Source organism: Euprymna scolopes, chromosome 21 (genome assembly GCF_053919585.1).
Source record: "Euprymna scolopes isolate OS-2025 chromosome 21, ASM5391958v1, whole genome shotgun sequence".
Classification (NCBI taxonomy): domain Eukaryota; kingdom Metazoa; phylum Mollusca; class Cephalopoda; order Sepiida; family Sepiolidae; genus Euprymna; species Euprymna scolopes.
In genome coordinates this window covers 7,200,444-7,221,005 of record NC_136502.1, presented here as the reverse complement: position 1 = coordinate 7,221,005, position 20,562 = coordinate 7,200,444, and the positions used below count along the sequence as shown (strand labels likewise).

Genomic DNA, 20,562 nt, shown 5'->3' with positions numbered 1-20,562 from the left:
AGAAGAAGAAGAAGAAGAAGAAGAACAGCAACTACAGACCTATAACCTGTTTACTTACAATGTGGAAAATACTTACTACTCAACTGAGAGAACAAATTTATCAGTCCCTTCATAACCGCAGACTACTCCCACAGGAACAGAAACCATGCTAAAATGGAAAAAGAGGAACACACAACCTATTAGACATAAACCAAAGATTTCTGAAGAAGGTCGAAAGTAGAAAAAAGAACCTAACCATGGCATGGATAGACTATAAGAAAGCATATGATGGAATCCTGCAAGCATGGATAATAGAATGTCTGAGAATTTACAAAACTCTAGGTAATATAATCTACCTGATAGAAAATGTAATGAAAACATGGAGACTTGAACTGACAGCTGAAGGACAACACATAAATGAGATTAAAATACAAAGATGGATCTTGCACGGTGATTCCCTATCATCATTACTGTTCATTATAGCCATGATGCCCCTGACGACATCCAAAGAAAATGCCAAGTCGAATACAAATTTGCTAACACAGAAGAAAGAATGAACCACTTAATGTACATGGATGACTTGAAACTGTTTGCAGAAACAAAGACAGGACTAGAAACACAAATAAATATGACCAGAATCTTTAGCCAGAATATCCAGATGGAATTCGGTATGGAAAAGTGTCCACTGCTGACCATGAGGAGGGGAAAACTAGAAGCTGCATAAGTATAGTACTGTCCAATCAAACAGAAATGAGGGCACTAGCTGAACATGATAACTGTAAATACTTGGGAATGCTTGAAAGCAGATGCCATCAAAGCAATAGAAATGAAAAAGAGAATAGGAAAGGAATACTTCAGAAGACCAAGAAAACTCCTTGAAGCCAAACTAAATGGCCGAAACTTAATTAAAGGAATAAACACGTGGGCAGTGTCACTAATAAGATACTCTGGACCGTTTATAAGCTGGACCAAAGATGAACTAAGTAATTTCGACCAAAGGACCAGGAAACTCATGACTATGCACAATGCACTGCATCCGAAGGATGATACTGACCGACTATGTGAAAAGGAAAAATGGAGGAAGGGGGTGGTCTGTATAAAAGACTGTGTAAATAAAACACACAAAAAAAAAGAATTAGAAAAATACACAATGCAAAACACCGGAAGAATAATTACTGAAGCAAGAGACACTGAAGAAACCAACAAGATATAAAAAGAGACAACGAATAAGACAAGGAAAGAAAAATAGGAAGAGAAACAGCTACACGGACGATTCATAAGGTTGATAAAAAAAGAGATTAACGAAAACATTTGGAAATGGCTATAAAAAGGAAACCTTAACAGGGAAATTGAATCACTGATAACAGCTGCACAAGATAACTCAATTAGAACCAACCACATCCAAGCAAGGATCGACAAGACATGAGAAAACCACAAATACAAACTCTATAGACAAAAGGACGAAACAATGAACCATATAAGTGAAGCAGCATACTAACCCAAAAAGATTATAAAAATAGACACGATCAAGTGGGTAAGGCAGTACATTGCCAATTACACAAACACTTGCATCTTGAACACACAGACAAATGTTACAAACACAAACCGGAAACAGTACTGGAAAATGAAAGTCACAAGAATCTATGAAACATGGATATACAAACGGATAAACCCATCCATGCAAGAAGACCGGATATCATACTAGTTAACTAGAAGGAAAAGACCTGTGAGATTGTGTATTTTGCTGTCCGAACAGTTCACCGAGTGAAGAATGAGGAGACTGAAAAGTGGAGCAAATAGACAGAACTGGCCAGAGAGCTCAAAGGGATCTGGAAAATGATCACAATAACAATAATAATAATAATAATAATAATAATAATAATAATAAGAAGAAGAAGAAGAAGAAGAAGAAGAAGAAGAAGAAATAATTTTTAAAATATAATAATAATAATAATAATAACAATAATCTATATATATATATAAAAGTGAACGTGTCTGTGTATCTGTCTGTGTGTCTGTGTGTGTACATTTCCCTTATGCAATAACTCTGTCAATTTTTAGTCTACAGACCCGAAATTTGATATACAGGGTACTGAGACTTGGGAAAATCTTTGTGATTGGTTTCCGGCCAGGAATTTGGCTGTTAAGGGGTCAAAGTACAACGATTTGACCTTTGAGAACTCTACCAAACTCCTCCGACAATTTTGGGTTTAAACACTTGAAATTTTAGATATAGGTTCCTTGGACATGGATTTGACTTATTCACTTGATTTGAGCCCAAAAGAATAAATGTTAAGGGGTCATATAAGGGGTCAAACCTTAAAAAGAATTGACCTCTGGTGTCTCTACCAAATTACTCAGACAATTTCTGGTCTAAACATTTGAAATTTTACATAAAGGATATTCAGAGATAGGGAAGCTTTTCAATCGGTTTGGGTCGAAAACTTTTAGTTACCAATATATAAATATATGTATGTATGTATGTTTGCATGTCTGCCTAAAACTCTCAATAGAGGCAACGGATTTTACCAAGATCAGTATCGTTTTGAATTTGGTCCTTCCAGACGACAAATATCGAAAAATTGGCTAAAAGCATTAATATCTTCACCTTCAACTGGGCACTTTTCTACTGGAGGGGGTTCGCTTTTTTCACCGATATTTTTGAAAGTCATCCTCTCCTTTCGATTGTCTAGCCTTAATTTAAGCAAAAGTCACTTCCGTTTTGGCGGTGGTCGTAACAGCAAAGAGGTCACGTTTCCCCCCCCCCTTCTTTTCCCCCTTCGCGGTACGGGTTCAAGGCTTTCTTCCTACTACCACTTTTTTTTTTGCTCAACAGACACATCCAAACACCCGGGTAACGCCGGGCTGAAATGCTAGTATATCTATAAAATTGAACGCGTCTGTGGGTCTGTTTGTATGTGTACATTTCTCTACAAAATAACTCTGTCAATTTTCAGTATACAGACGATTTGACCTTTGAGAACTCTACCAAACTCCTCCGACAATTTTGGGTCTAAATACTTGAAATTTTAGATATAGGTTCCTTGGACATGGATATATAATAATATAATAATAAAAACATTAATTATAATAATAATAATAATAATAATAATAATAATAATAATAATAATAACAACAATAAGAAGAAGAGGAGGAGGAGGAGGAAGAAGAGCAAAATCGAATAATAATAATAATAATAATAATAATAATAACAATAATAACAATAATAATAATAATAATAATAATAAGAAGAAGAAGAAGAAGAAGAAGAAGAAGAAGAAGAAGAAGCGTGTTACGCATCAATGTTTTCATTTTTTATTATTATTACTTTCCCTTTTGTATGAAAAAGATTACGGTGCACCGATACGTTTCTTTAATGAATTGCACCAATTTCACGATTACTCATGCCCAAATGGACGACGACGAGATGTGGAGATATCCAAAGTGACGGATCGGATGTGGCAAAATGATTGTAATCTTCGCAGTTTTCGAAAAATGGTGTTTGTTAAGAAATAAAGAAACGTGTTCTTTCTTTTATCTTCTTGATAATCGATTAAATTCATGAAAACATCGATTCCTCCTGACTCTTGCGAATTTTGCAAAAAAAATAAATTTTTTTTTTTTTTTTATTTCGGGTGAATATATGACACGTCGCTCCCTTTCAAGGTGTTGTTATTTAACCTAAAAAAAATTATTTTTAGATTGTTATCAATTGACACCTAATGTTTACCCTCCATGCGTATTTATTTATAAATATATATCCATCCCGTCACAGAACGAATAAGGAAAGAGAAAAAGCAAAATTATTTCCATATTTTTACGTTTTCATGCCATTTTCATTTATCCTATTTATTGCAACGTTTTTTCTTTCTTGTCCAACTTTCCAGTTTGAGACGTTTTCTTGCTTTCTTATTTATTTACGTAAACAACGGCTGTTCCCTTTCAATTGTCATCCACCTCAGCAAAACCATCCAGAGGTTTCCTCTCAAGAGCAATAGCTCTTGACATAACAAAGGCATTTGATAGGGTTTAGCATAAAGGTCTACTTCACAAGATTTCCAGCCAAGGAATATCTGGAAATATCTTCTCAACCATCGAATCTCTTTCGTTGTTGGGCAAAAGATTCAAAGCTTAAAGCATCAATGCTGGCGTGCCTCAAGAATTCATCCTGGGCCCAACTATCTTCCTTCTCTTCATCAATCAAATTGCATTCTAAGTTCATTCGTCGACATATGACACTATAATCTATAGCAACACTTCAAAGACCAACAATGATCAAGACCTCTCTGAGTCTCTCTCCTCAGACTGAAATATGGTTATTTTTCCGCATCCTCAGTCAAGCTTTTTTCTTTTCACCATAAACGCTCTAGTGGTTCACAATTGTTCCTTGTGTGTGTGTGTGTGTGTGTGTGTGTGTGTGTGTGTGTGTGTGTGTGTGTGTGTGTGTGTGTGTGTGAGTCATACAATACAGTCCAACATATAACATTTAATACACAAATGGGGACGCGATACAGTCTTAGGGTTATTATCTTGCCAATAGAAAACCATACCACCATTCGTCCGCGTCTTGTTCGGTGAATTGTCTAAAAGTTGAAATGAACATTTCTTGCAAAGAAACGACCAGAAATCTTTGGTTATTTCCCACTGTTGGAAGATTGCACGCTAGTCTTGGTCTACCCCCTCCCCTATGCTAGGCCCAAAGGCCCGTCGCTAGGGGCTCAACCGTCCCACTGTCTCTTCTCGATTTCTCCCCTTTGGACTTCTGTCCTGGACTCCCTCTTCCTCGGTCACTGACTTCCATAACAACAAACGGACGCCCATTTGTTGTTTTTTAAAAACAATGGCAAAAAAAAAAAAAAAATAGAAAGAAAGTCATACTGATGATGAAGTATATCTTCGAAATATATTTATGAATTTCAATATAAATTTCAAACAAAATAAATGTCTGTTTATTTTGTAATAATGCGTTGTTTTGGCTTCAAACGTATATAATACGTATTTTATTTTATTTTAATAATAATAATAATAATAATAATAATAATAATAATAATAATAATAATAATAACAATAATAATAATAACAATAATAACAATAACAATAATAACAATAATAACAATAATAATAATAATAATAATAATAATAATAACAATATTAATAATAATAAAAAAATAATAATAACAATAATAATAATAATAATAATAATAATAATAATAATAATAATAATAATAATAATAATAATAATAATAATAATAATAGCGGCTAATGTCTGAGATTTCAGTTTAAATGTTTAGTAATGACACAGGTACGGAATTAGGAATGAAGAATTGTGGTGCCTTGAAATTGAAAAGGGAAACATTGTTGAAAGTAAAGGAATAAAGCCTTTGAATGGGGAAATGATAAAAGAGGTTGGGGAAGAATGGTACACCTACTTAAGAATAGTGGAATTAGATTAAAAAAAAAAGCTGAAATAAAGAAAAGAATAGGAAAAGAATTCAAGAGAAGACTACGTTTGGTTCTCATGGCAAGATTGAACGGAAAAAAAAACAAAATATCCGCAGTAAACACATGGGCAGTAAGTATATTTCGATATGGGGCGGGTATTATTGAATAGAAGCAAAATGGCCTGGATGATATGGACAGGAAGACAAAGAAAATGATGACAATGAATAGAGCTCCTCACCCAAACAGTGATTCAACAGTGTTTGTTCTGAACTCAAAAAAAAAAAAAAAAAAAAAAAAAAAAAAAACACTTTAAAGTAAGATTAAACACAAATAAACTTATCCAGGTAACTAATATTCCTGGTGAACCAAGTGCAAAAGAGATCCAGACAATTGCACTTAAGGGAACAGCGAGGATACTAAAAAGAGCTCTCGGTTGGTTTCAATAAAAAGCGGGGCAATGTTGGCAGCTGGTTTGGCTGCCCCATACCCAGCATTACAATCTTCAAAGGAAGAAAAATTTAAAAATTAAAAAAAAAAAGTAAGTAGAAACGTCTTACCATTGGTAACATTTATTTTTTACATTTTTGTTTTTCATATCTTTTTTTTTCTGTTAGTTACGGTAACAAATGCCCGAATCTCGTTCTTTTTTTTGGGGGGGGGTATCAGTTTAAATGTGGATATAATTTCCTTTTAAATTCGGAAAACTTTTAAATGTTTTCCCTTTATGTATTTTATCCAAAATTTTGATAAACTGATTGAAGAAGTACAACATAACAGTAATTATTTCAAAAGAAGACGATGACAAACAACAGCAGTGTTAAGCCGGTGTCGACGAAATTGGAAAATCTTGTCCAAAGCATGTTAAATCTTTTAATAATCAAGTGTGAACTCCCTTAAAGGATGCATGTGGACGTCTTGTGAATAGGTGCGAAAATGTTTACAAAAGGAATAGGAAAGTTAACTCTTGAATGCTTACTTTGTTTATAGTAATCGACCAATGATATAAATAAGTTAGGCTCTGAGAATAACTGTTAAATCTGGGAATGAGATTTTTAATCCATTCCTTGGCCTTTGGTCTTATGCTGCAAATGAATAGCTTCTAATAAATAAATTTGTTTGCTTCATATTTTTATTGTCAAGAAAAAAAAAGTAAAAGAATCGTTTTTAGAAATTATCCTCAAGTTATTCTGATTCCGAAATACCAATACTGATATGGATTACCAATGGACTTTAAATGGATTTATTTTGGATTTACCCTGTTCTGGATTTTACCTAATTCATTGGATTTTTACCATATCCTTTTCCTCCCTTTTCCCTGTTTCATGTTTCCTTAATCTTTTTGAATCCCTATAAACTGTCACTAACTGTTTAATAACTTTCTTTATGCAAGCGTGATTAATTTCATATTTGTAGTTTCTGTTAATGCATTAACCTGCAAAATTTATTGTATATTTTGCTAACCTCTTTTGTCTGATGAGAAGAATTGCATTTTTCGAAACTCCATGGAATAAGTTCTTTCAAGTTTATTTGTACTCCTTATCGGATAATCAAAATTTATATACCTTCCTTAGAGGTTTATAATGTATTTTTATTGAAAATTTGAATAAACTTTCAATAATATGATTAGTATGCATATAAAACTTAAAATGAATGAAGCATTGAAGGAATATAGTAGGGTCACCAGTTAGTAAGTGCTATCTAAAACATAAATTGAGTTTTGTAAAAGCAAAAATTGAATAAAACAAAAATTTTATATAATATAAAAGTCATTTTCAATAATGAAAATGTTCATTTATGAAAACTTATTTCCGTGAGAAAATTCAGTTAATATTCACAAGTCAAAATGTTTACAATGTGCAATGATATAGGCAAGTAATATAAGTATTTTGGCTGCGTGTGTATGTGTATGTGTATGTGTATGTGTGTGTTGGTTTACCTTATTATTGTTAGTGCGTACATAGAGTGCACGAGTTGATGAATGCTGGTGAGTCATTGAGTCCTTTTCTTTTGCTACTTTCTCAACCCCCTACGGGGGTTTGGGTTGTTGAACAACGTTCTTGGATTCTTGAGCAAACTAAATTTGTTGACCAGGTCTTATAGGAGTTTCTAAGTTCTCACTGACTTATTACTTTCATATATATGTGTTACTTTCTGCGGTTTGAATTTATTTTAATTGGTTGAAAATATTTTGAGTTAACACGTTCCTGTGAAAACTTTCCTGCTTTAGGAAAAACTATATCAATTACTGTTGTGGTGTACCCACCTTATGAATAGTAATAATGAACTCTTTTAATTATTATAAGTACTGGGGATAACTGTAAGTCTCCCAGCACAAGCACACAGGTTATACACGAGTCTTGCCCTCGTGGCAGTCGGACTGACGTATAATCTCTCCTTTTATTTGTTGTATTTACTTTTTTTGTTCAATAGATTTTTGTTTTCACTTAATGCCGAGTTGTATCTTTCTTTTGGAACTTTACAAGACCTCGACAATAAGCAATGAAATTGATTTGTTAAAAACAATGCTTCGTTTGTCAGATCAGATGCTATTTAGGTTGAACTTTAAAAATCTGACCGGCTATTATATATTAGACTAGCCTAGGTGCCTGCCTGTTTGGAGGTGTTTGCAAAAAAAAAAAAAAAAGTGCTTGGAGGCAGGTAGGCTCGAACCCGTGACGCGAAGGCAGGAAATAAAAGTGAAAGAAAACTGAACGTCTTACCCCTACCCCATGATGCGACCGAAAATTCGAAACGTTTAAATTAGTAAAGTCATTTCAGCCGATATGATGACTTGTAAAAATGGCGATGCAAAATAAAAACGACCCTCCTTGTAGAAAACTGGCTAGTTGAAGGTGAAGGAATTAAGGTTTTTAGCCAATTTTTCGATATTTGTCGATACATGATGAGTGCAACGTCTTGTCAGACGAGTGCCACTCCCTCAGACACTTAAAGTCTATGAGCACAAAAATGACTTCTATTGCTACAGGACAATTTTTATAGACAAATGCCTGAGGGAGTATATATACACAGGTGATGTTACAGAATCTTAGCTCTGTACGACAGCTAAGTCTCTCTCTCGGTTAAAAATGCTGAGATCCAGCAACAAGCAAGAGCAAGATAGCCAGCAACAAGTTAAACTGCAGACCAGCTTAATGCAGGTACTGGTCATCCGCTATATTGTTTTTTTAAATCAGAGATTTGCTTCTCCTAGAAAGGTTGCCTTCACCACAGCTTACAGGATCCCTCTCCACCCCAGCACACACATATATACACACAAACACACACGGTGCTAGTTGGCCGAAAAGGGGTTCATTCACCCTTTGAAAGGTCTTGTTTTTAATCCTTCAGGGAGACTAGCCGCCCTCCTCACCAAACAAGTCTGGTGGGGGAACCAGTTTAGTCGCCGGTGACCCGACCATGAGGCAGGTAGTACTGGGTTACAGGGTACCAGTAGCATATGACATGATCTGACTATAACATACATACATACATACATACATACATACATACGTTTAAACAGACAGGTGAGATTTATATAATAGATTTAATTTTGTTAGTTGATTTAATTCAGCAATTGTGTAGTGTAGGTTTGTAAACAGAGTGGTTTCCATTGCTGGGGTAAACATTCTAGGTTTGCGCAAAATTAGCTTGATTTATTTAACGAACGATAACGGTAAAATATGTACTTCTGGAGTGTTGCGTTTGAATGTATATTTATGTCGAGTCTTGAATATTCATAGCGACATTCTCAAATAATAAAATTCTGGCAGATTTAATGATCAAATCTTGATGTACTTATTAAATTCAAATTTTATTCAATCTTGTTGGAAAAAAAGAAAATAATTTTCCAGAATTTTATCTTATTTCATTTCTTATGCGATGTCGCCATTTTGCTAATTTTCAAATCAAAATGTCCTCATCATTATTCGTCTTTTATTGTCCATTTTGTTATTCTATTCACCTTTCAAATATTCAGAGATAAAAAAATAAAGACAATAAAACAATCAAATGTCTATAACTAGCTGATGTACAGAGTGGAACAATAAATTGTTGTCCTAAAGAAAACAACACTACAGCTTTATTTGAAAACTTTTATCGAAAAAAAATCAATTCAGGTAACTTTATTATGTAGTAGAGCTGACATATATTTAATGTAGCTGCCTTCAGCTTCAATCACCGCCCTAATATGGGTTCAGAATTAGGAGCCTTTCCACAAGCATCGGCAGATAGCAGTGATCAGGCTTGTAACGCTTCACTCGAGAAGGTGGTTAAGGACTCTTCTCTATCTGAATTCTTGGCTCTGAGGTTGTTGCATGAAATCTGGTATGCTGAAAGCGAATATCGAAGCGGCAGGCAGGAAGAAAGACAAACAATTGTAGTCTATCTATAGAAGCTTAATTTTTACAAAATTATGTACAAATTTGTTTTTACAATTCTCATTCAGATTTTGTAGTAAGTTTTTCCAAAGTCTCAAGTCTCTTCACAGACAGCGACAGACGGATGGATGAGGTGGGGAGGGGTCACGTCTCTTCTCGGATTCAACAAGCAATCTGCTTCAACTCCCAACTCTAACTGATCTGAAACTCTCCACTCTCCACTCTCTAGCTAATTCGCACTACAGTCGTATATATAGTAAGGTATGTGGATGGGGTGGAAATTCTCCCCAGCCAATAAGATTTCGCCACGAAATCTCCATGAAATCCTAAGCCCCAGGTCCCTGGGTGGGCACCATTCCCATACCTGAAATCTGGATTACTCATTCTCACGATTTTCAAGGTAAGATGTCAACTCTGACATCCGACCCTGGGTTCATTTAAGGCCAGACAATGTTATAAGTGAAATTTCCTGTCATCAACTTTTAGCCGTAAAAATATATTTCTCTGGTTTAAAACAATACATATTTTGACATGAAATAAAATATATATATTTATGTTCTCTATCTTAAATCCTTGGGTTATCTGGCGTCACCCGGGAATAAAAAGCTACCTCAGCATAGTTATAACGCTCCTCAATGGGGAATTACGTTACAGGCTGGCTTTGGTGTTGTGGGAGGTCATGTTGGTGATGTTCTCGACATATGAACAAATGAAGGAGTCCAGCAGGTTCAGGTTGGGGAAGGAGAGGGGGTCCAGTGAGAGAAGGGTACAAGGTTGTAGCACTTCTTCTGAAGCCAAGCGTTAGTCTTTTTGCATTTGTGTGCTGGCACTGAGTCCTGCTGCCACACCCAGGGTCTGCCAACGGCCACTTGATTGCAGCAGGGAATCACCACATTCTTCAGCACATCACGAATACGATGAGATGATGATCTGTCTTTTTCTCTCCCCTACACGTATGAAAATAACTTGTCTCTCTAATATTTTCATTGACTGTTCTGTTTATAATAAATCTTTTGTTAAGCACTAAATGTCTCCGGTTCGATTGAAGTCGGTGGAGAAATAGTTTCTTCCATGTGGACCTATTTCATCATCATTGTTTTGAACACATTAGAATGCAAGAGCTGACTTTTCACCTACATGCAACGCTTTGGTAATCCCAAATGGTCACCCATCTAGTATTGGTATCGACTTTCAAGCCGACTTGGAAGATGTCAGGTGGCAAGATGTGGTCCTCACTTACAACCAGCCTTTGAGATTTGAAAAAAAGATCACTCGACCGCCGGTCGAGTGTGAGGGAAAATTTACTCGCCCCAAAATATTTTTACTCGTCCGACTTTATGTCTTTGTTTCAGTCAATAATAGTAAATAATTTTACAACAATTCAATTATATTTTTCTTCTTTATTTTTAATAAAAATATCAACAAACTATTCTTCATATACCCAAATTATGTCGTAAAATTTCATAGAAAAATTAAAATATCTAGGTGTTGAAAAAAAAAGTGTTATGAAATCTCCGGGTATTCACGATTGTGGCCTGAAATCTCCTGGTACGAGATCTTCGTGGCCCAAATTCTCTGATATTCAAAAAAGAAATACCATTTAGCTGAAATGGACTAGATTTCTTAGAAAATCGGCATGGTTTAATATCTTTTTAAAATTTAAACGGTCAATTTTTCTTTGTAATTTATGGAAAAAAATCTTTGATATAGAACAGAAATTGGTCTCTTTTGTTTCTATTAAAACAAAGAATTCACCTCGGAACAGCATTCTAAAATTTAAAATATTATTTTTAAAATTCTTTATTTAAAGAAATTTTATCGACTGGCGGGCGAGTGATTTACGACTTTTAGTCACCTCAAGAAATTTTCAATGCTTACAACCACACCAAAGAACATAACTGTGAGTATTCTGATGCATTGAGCTGTGCCCTCAAACACTGAACCGTCCAGATTTGCATTTTGAGGGTGCTAGCAATGGTCCTGTTGTCATAAATTGGATCGGTACAGAGCATTATCTGTATTATAGCACACCTCCAATCTCGTTTGTTTAACATTGTGTCACTTTCAGACATGATAGAAGATTCCTATCGCTCTTGGGATTCGTACACAACTGGCCAACTAGTAGATGGTCTGCAACAAAAAAGAAAATCGGTTTTCATCATATGTAAATGGGATCATATTGTCTTTTCTAGGGTGACTATTTTATCGTTCCCCCCAGTATTTGATCATGTGAGGTCATAATCATAGCGTTTCGCTCTATTTCAAGACTCCATCATCGGGCAGTGTTCGATGCATACCTCATTTAGGGGACAGTCTGCGATGATGTGTGTACATAACCTCATTTGTGCATGTTGTCCCGTGTTTTCACAACCTTCACTTGGGTCTGGTTGAGTGTTACCTACTCTATGTGAATTTTTACTCTAGCTCACCCCAAACAAGGCATATTGCAATTTGGACCGTGTCTAACAGGAGACTGTGAGGAGTTAAGCAGCGAGATGTCTGTTCACATTACTTTTAAACCTTTTCAGGTTAGTACAGTCAGAAAAGAGGGAGAGAATTTAAAATCTAGCAATCAGGGATGAAGAAACTATTAGAGTAAAAGTTTTCCGATATCTAGCTACCTCTACAGTGCTACACAGATTTAACGGGTATATGTTCATTGAAAAGGTATTAGGTTGCAAAGAATGGTCTTGAGGAATTTTTCATTTTGATTTCAAATGAAGCATTTTCAAATAAGTTTCCGTTATAATATCTTTACTTTATATATTATTTTAAGGAGCATTTTTCTCTCTATCTAATCGTTTAAATTACAATCGTTTTAAAAAAATTATGTATTCTTTTCAGAACGTTGAATAAAAATTGGAAAAAAAAGTAAATTCACACAATTTTCTTATTTCAATTAAAACTAAGCTGAAAAGCTGCTTAAATAGCTCACAATATTAACAAAGCGTTTGGCCAAGGAACAACTACTGAATGCACAATACAATGGTGATTTAAGAAATTTTGTGGTGGCGATGAGAGTCTTGAAAATGATGAGCATAGTGGTCGGTCATCAGATGTTGATAGCAATCACTTAAGAGCCTTAGTGGAAGTCAATGCACACCCAATTGTTTGAGAAATTTCTTCTGAATTAGACATAACGTATACGACGATTTCCAAGCACTTGAGAGAGATGGAAAAAACAAAAAATCTTGATAAATGGGTGCCTGACGAATTGAACGACAACCAAAAGAAATGCTGTTATGAAGTGTCATCTTCCATTCTTTTATTCAACAAGAACGACCCGTTTATCGACCGGGTTGTGACTTACGATGAAAAGTGGGTTCTTTACACCAACCAGCGATGCTCAGCTCAATGTTTAGATACTGATGAAGCTCCACAACTCTTCCCGAAGCCAGAGTTGCACCCAAAGAAGGTCATGCCTACTGTTTGTGGTCTGCGACTGGTATCATCCATTACAGTTTTATCAGATGAAACCATTACGGCAGAGAAGTACTGTCAACAATGGATGAAATGCAGCAAAATCTTCAACAACAATATCCAGCATTAGTCAACAGAAAAGGCCCAATTCTTCTTCACGACGATGCCTGACCACACATTGCTAAAGCAACCCTACATAAGTTGAATGAATTAGGCTACGTAACTCTGCCTCATCCGCCATACTCTCCAGACCTCTAACCTACTGACTACCATTTTTCAAGCATTTTGTCAAAATCCTAAGCGATATCGAAAACACCTTCAGCAATTTCATCGCCACCAGAACGCAAGATTTTTAGGCTACTTGCATAAATACACTTGTTTTGCGTTAGCAAAAGTGTGTTGATTCTGATGGTGCTTATTTTGATCAGTAATTTTTTTTTTTGGAGTCGAAATATGTTCATCTGAATGTAAAAGTTAAAAACCGCCAGAACTTTCTTGTCAACCTTATACACATGAATGGTATTAACAGCAAGATGTAGCCTTTCGTGGATAGAGTTATGTTCGATAATACCACTGTTTATACGACCAGAAAAATGAAGAGAATAATAAACGAAAATGTCTTTTGAAAAAGGTGTACACCACCGAAATAATTAACAAATTATTCTAGTCACATAATTAAAAGATTCTATGAATTATTTGGTGTAAATCTTTATTCGTTGGCAAAAAAATCCACTATGTTATTATTATAATCGTATTAGATGACTAACCAATTTTTATGATTTCAGGTTCAAATGAATAGCTGCAGCAGGAATTGCAATACACCCTAATAAAGCCTAATTGTCACAGCTGGTGAATTTCAGAAATGCAATCTGAACGTGAGGGCACATTAAAAGAACGATATGCAATAAAATTCTGTTTTAAACTTGGAAAAAATGCCACAGAAACGTATAGAATGCTTCAGACTGCTTTTGGACTATCTTGCATGCATCAGCATCAGTTTTTGAGTGGCATAAGAGATTCAAGGAAAGCAGGGAGTCTGTGAGAAATGATGAGAGGTGTTTTTTTTTGTTTTTTTTTACACAGTGATCACCACTTATCAAGGCCCGGAAGCCACTCAGGGATAAGGGTTATTGCAAGTACAGTACGTTAGTGTGGAGATTTGATGAAGTGTTTACTTAAGGGGGCGGTTCATTAGGAATTTGTTAACGTTGGACTTGAAGACATCCAAGTTGTAGTCATGTGGGAAGCAGGCAGACGGAACAGAGTTCCACAGGCGTGCAGTTCTAAGAAAGAAGCTTTGTTCATGGAATCCGCGTTTTGATTTAGGCACAGATATAGAGTGGGGGAAATTTTTCACAGTGGATTCAGCTAGACTGGTGTTTTTCGTGAAAGATTGGCGAGGGGGGACCAGAGATTGGAGTTCAGACGAGCACCTGCCATGGAAATAATGATAAAACAAGGATAGGCTTGCACGTCTCTTCTGTGGGAGAGAGGTTGCAGGGTAGAGAAAAGGGCATCCCCCACTAAGCCACGAAGTCTATTTTGTACTCTGTCAAGGAAGATATGGGAGGAGTAAGGAAGTCAGAACACCAGAGTTGATTGGCCAAATAAAGAATTTCATGGATAAGGACAATCATGTGTCTATAGAGACAATAAGTGCACAGTTTGATGTCAGTGTGGAAACTGTACACACAATTATTTGAAGATGTGGAAGATTTGTGCAGAATTTTGTCCTAAGGGTGCAGTCCATAACTCGATCCTTGTCATAGACTATTGGCCAGGATGGCCATTAAGACAGTACCTCACCCTTCCTATAGCCCAGACCTTGCTCCCTGTAACTTTTGGTTATTCTCTATGCTCCAGGAAAATCTTGGAGGCTGTCGTTTTGAGACAATTGAGGAGATGAAAGAGGCTGTAATGGTGCCTTCCAGAAGTTGTTGAAACGGTACAACAAGTGCATTACAACCGGAGGAGATTACTTCATAGAGGGCTAGAGTTTCATATGTGTACTATCAGTAAAAGTAACTTTGACCCTTATTATGATCCCTTAACTTTTATTGTTTTGGGCTCAAATCAAGTTATTAAGTTAGATTCATGTCCAAGAAACCTATATCTAAAATTTCAAGTGTTTGGACCCAGAATTGGCAGAGGAGTTTGGTAGAGTTCTCAAAGGTCAAATCGTTAAACTTTGACCTCTTAACAGACAAATTTCTGACCGAAAACTTATTACAAAGATTTTCCCAAATCTCCATACCCTGTATATCAAATTTCGAGTCTGTAGACTGAAAATTGACAGAGATATTGTGTAGGGAAATGTACACAGATAGACAGACAGACAGACAGACACTTTAACTTTTATAGATTCTAGCATGAGTGCCTGGTGTTGCCCGGGTGTTTGGAGGTGTGTGTTGAGCAAAAAAAAAAAAAAAACTTGGTAGTAGGAATGCAGGCTCGAACCCGTACCGCGAATGAGGAAAACAACAGAAAAAAAGTGACGTCTTTGCTGTTATGACCACCGATAAACCAGAAGTGACGTAGGTTTAAATTAAGGCTAGACAATCGAAAAGAGAGGATTACTTACAAAAATATCGGCGAAAAAAGCATCTAGAAACATATTGAAGGCATCTGGTATATAGGATAGGGCACCAATGAAAATTCCAAGTAAAAATTCTTTCAAATACTTTATGTAAAAAGGCAAAAATAAGTATCCCCAATAAAAGCAACATAGGAAAACGAAAATATAGGAAAAAGTTATGGCGTAAAATTTAAATTAAAAATAAAATCAATTTTATTGGCTTTTGTTGATACGTCAATAATGATTACTTGGTTAATTCACAAACTGACTTATCTCCCCCTGTTTTACAGGATTTCCGGGTTTAATAATAGCAAATCAGCATAAATACAATAAATTGATTTTTATTAGAATAAAATAAAATATGCATCAAGTGCGCTTGAAAGCCAAATCACAACGTAATATTAGGAAAATAAACAAATATTGTACTTGTTTGAAATTTATCACAAATATATTTCAGAGGTATACTCCATCTTCAGTGTGTTGTTTCGTTTCTTTTTTTTTTTCTTCTTCCTTGCCACGGTGTAAAGTTTGAGAAAGAAGTCTGTTTGTAAGGAGCCGCGCGTTGTATCTGGCAGTTGTATTTTGAAATGTTTGCACTGTGCGTAGGCAACGCGAGAATAACGTAAAGAATGAGGGTTTATATAGAAACGTTGTTTTAATTTGCATCAAGTGTGTTTGAAATCACAACGTAATATAAGGAAAATAAACATATGAATAAATATATGAACTCTCATTCTTGACGTTATTTATAGCAGATCAGCATGAATGCAATAAACTGATTTTTATTTGTAATTCATATTTTACTGTTTCACCCATGAGCCATCAAGAAACCACATAAAATAAAAAGTCCATTTTATGCGTACATGGCCAGGTTTTTATATTAGGTCGCTTTTTATATAGTTGCTTTTTCTCCTCCTCGTCGTTTCATGATCGCCGTTTCAAGTGTTTCTATGATGTATGTACCCGTGACGGAACAAAAATTTCATATTCCAGAAATCATGTAAATTAATAATGTAATTCTATTTTTAACAACATAATCAAATTCTTTGAGTAAGCAAAACGGGACTGTCTCACATCGCCATCTTAAACAAGTAAGGGCAGATTACTCCACAATAATCCAAACTTGCGACACCATCCTTGTAATGCCTAGGATTTTCAATTAATCGTTAAAAATGACTTTCTTTATAAAAAATAAAGCTACTTGATGAATTTACGTGATTTTTGGAATATGCTCTTTTTGTTTCGTTACATCATGAAACATTTTCTGCGTTTTTGTTTGTTTTTTTTTACATAGGAGTAATTCTGAACAAGAACCTATTTTTTTTTATTTTGATAATTACATGTTATTGCAATTTTATCTTTCAGAAAGATATGCCCCTGAATATTGTCCGTCAGTCTCATCAAGAAGTACTGACTCCCAAGACTCTGACATGAAACACGCCCAACAACCATACGGTTACCCGAGCGACGAGTCACGGTCAAGCCAGAAATCAAACCGGTATGACAGGGGCAGCTTCACTCCGCCGCTTCCCAGGTCCAATCACCATGTTTCTAAACCCTAAAGCAACAAAAAAAAAAAAAAAAACGAACATACAACTCATGTGATACACACGTTCTTAAAGTACGCAGATGTATGTATTGCTATGAGCATATTTTATTTTGCTACAGAAAAACCCGCATGTCAGAAAGATGGTCAAGAGACGCAATCCATAAACTGTAAATAAGCTGGAAACGATTCCTGGTTTTTACGTCCAAAGTCTGGAAAAATAAATAAACAAATACATACATGTGCTGCCTAGCACGCACCTGGCCTGAAAAAAACTTATTTCAAAATGTAAGTACCTTGTTAGGACGGAAGTCAAAACCACATACCTCCTCATCATTATGAAAAAAGAAACATGCAACTACAACGTTTTAGCAATGTTATACAGGTTTATCATAACGTTGTTTGTAGACTCCCCGCAACATGCTGATAGCACTACCTCGTGATGTTGCAGGCATGTTGCGTTAAGATCCTTTTTTTTTATCACGCCCCACTACCTTAAGTTTCTTTGTTTTTTTTTTGTTTTTTTTTTTTGTATTGAACAAAACCGATGAAAAGGAGGGGAAAATATAAAAAATAAAAAAATAAAAGAAAAATAAAACTACACCGGTTACTAATGCTAACATTGTGAGATTGTGTGAGAAATATTCTCAGAAAAAAAAATATATACGCCAGGTGTTCCAGAGAAAATGGATAATAAATTCCAGGAAGATATTAGAATGTGCATTCATTATCTAAATTAATGATTCTCAAGTTTTAAAATATGAAAAAGGACAAATATTCTTAGTATATACTAGCTGTTCCTGCTCGGCATTGCCTGGTAGTATTGTCCATTAGTCTTTTTTACTTGCAATTAAAAAAAAATAGTTTTAAAACTATGACGTTCAAAGAAAGGGAAGTAACTTTGTATTGACCAATACAGAGTTATATCCATTTTTTTTTCAAGATGGCGTTTGTATGAAAATAAATATGAGCCGGTTAAAGTATTTTCTGGGAGAAATTAAACCAAATGTAATTTTATTGTTTTTAACAAAATGCTGCAAGGATTAATAAAAAAACTGACGAACCAGAATCAAATATTTGTTTTGTAGGAAGAAAGCTATTGATGAAAAAAAAATCGAGTAATGGACTGACTTTACTATATATATTATATATTGTTAAATGAAAAAAAATATGGATTTGATTGAATTCATGCAGAACTTTTCAGCTGTAGTATTTCAAAAAATTACATTGTGTCACTGTGCGTAAGTTATAAGATCATGGAGAATAAATTCTGTTACACTTGTCATTTATAATCTAATAGCCTGGGGTTAGGTATGAACCCACAATTTCTCTACAGCTAGTCACAAAAAAACTAAATTGCATTTAGGAGCTTTGACCTTAAAAAGTTGATATACCGTTAAAAACATCACACTGTGGTAATATTTAAAAACATCACACTGTGGTAATATTTAAAAACATCACAATATGGCAATATATATAAAAAAAAATCATTCTGCGTCAATATTTAAAAAACCTCACATTGCGGTAATATTAAAAAAAGCATTACACTATGACAATATCTAAAAAAAATCAAACTGTGGCAATATTTGAATAACATCACACTGTGGCAATATTTAAAAATCATCACACTGTGGCAATATTTGAATAATATCACACTGTGGCAATATTTAAAAATCATCACACTGTGGCAATATTTAAAAATCATCACCCTATGACAATATTTAAAAACCATAACACTGTGACAATATTAAAAAAAAATCACATTGTGTCAATGTTTAAAAAAAACATCACACGGTGGCAATATTAAACACATCATATTGTGACAATATTAAAAACAAAACATCAAACTGTGGCAATATTTTAATAACATCACACTGTGTCAATATTTCAATATTAAAAAAACATCACACTGCGGCAATTTAAAAAAAAAATCACACTGTTACGATATTTTAAAAAATCACTCTGTGGCAATATTCAGGTTGGACGTATGGAATATAGATGATTGTGACATTGCTATAACGTTGCCATACTATTGTATAATGCAATATGTTTGCAATGTTACAAAAATGTACTTTTGTTAGCTGGCCATGGCACTTCCTACAAAAAAATAACAACTGAATTTAATGGCAGCTTTAGGACATATAAAATCTGATTCAAATTTTAAAAGAATTTTTAAGAACGGAAATAACAAAACAGAAATATGTTTAAAAACAGTAAAAAAATTAAGAAATTGCGATTTGAAATGTTAGTCAATATATCAAAATATATGAGGGAGTTAAAATATGAAATGAAAATTTCCAACGATATAGAATATTAGCTTATGGAATAGTGGATAATAAGCTAAACAGACTAGTAAAAATAAAAATAAAGTAGAATCAAGACCGACCGACTATATTCTGTATAAATTGTCTCTAATAGAATATGGTTGAACAAATCGATTAAACGATGTTGGATCAGTTTTAATGACGAATGTGTATTCTTATTTTTATTACTCTATTTCCGTGCTCATCCACTATTCCATGAATTAATATTCCATGAATATATATTTAATATGAACTAGCACGGACGCCCAGCGTAGCCCAGCGTAGCCCAGTCGTAAAATAAGCTTAACTATAATATTTTAATTTATGCAGATTTCATATATATTATTATAGAGTCAATTTTCTATCAATTCTTATATATTATAAAGTTGTGATTTCAAAAGTAAGAAAATATATCTATATGACTTGACTGCATCAGCTTAAATCGAAACCGAAACTTATAAAGAATATATATATATATATATATATATATATATATATATATATATATATATATATATATATATATACTTCAGAATAAAATTATCTAACAATCAACCGGTATGGAAAATTCACGTTATAAATTTTTAAATTCATTGAATGACTAAAACGTGGTATATATATATATATATATATATATATATATATATATATATATATATATATATATATATATATATATATATAAAACGATGTCCTTTAGGTATAATCGAAGTCGAAACCAAAACTCATAAAGAATTCTTGGTAAAATTATTTATAAAAAAGATAGTTGACTTTAGTGCCATCAGCTATAATCAAAACCGAAATCAAAACTTATAAAGAATTCTTAGGAAAATTATTTATTACAAGAAATAGAAGGTCATAACAATTAAATGACAGTCAATCGGAAGAAAAAAGATGTTAGCATGACACACAAAATAAAAA

General features: G+C 34.2%; 1 protein-coding gene across 2 annotated transcripts in view; it reads left to right on the top strand.

The window, feature by feature from the left end:
* The window catches only part of LOC145241983 (protocadherin beta-16-like), a 408,640-nt gene extending 389,733 nt beyond the window's left edge, over positions 1-18,907 (top strand). For both annotated transcript variants that reach the window (XM_080104855.1, XM_080104856.1), the window contains one exon: positions 17,158-18,907. In XM_080104855.1, coding sequence (XP_079960981.1) covers positions 17,158-17,354 — 197 coding nt within the window. In that variant the 3' untranslated portion in view covers positions 17,355-18,907. The remainder of the gene's footprint in view (positions 1-17,157) is intronic.
* The last annotated feature ends 1,655 nt before the right edge of the window (positions 18,908-20,562 follow it).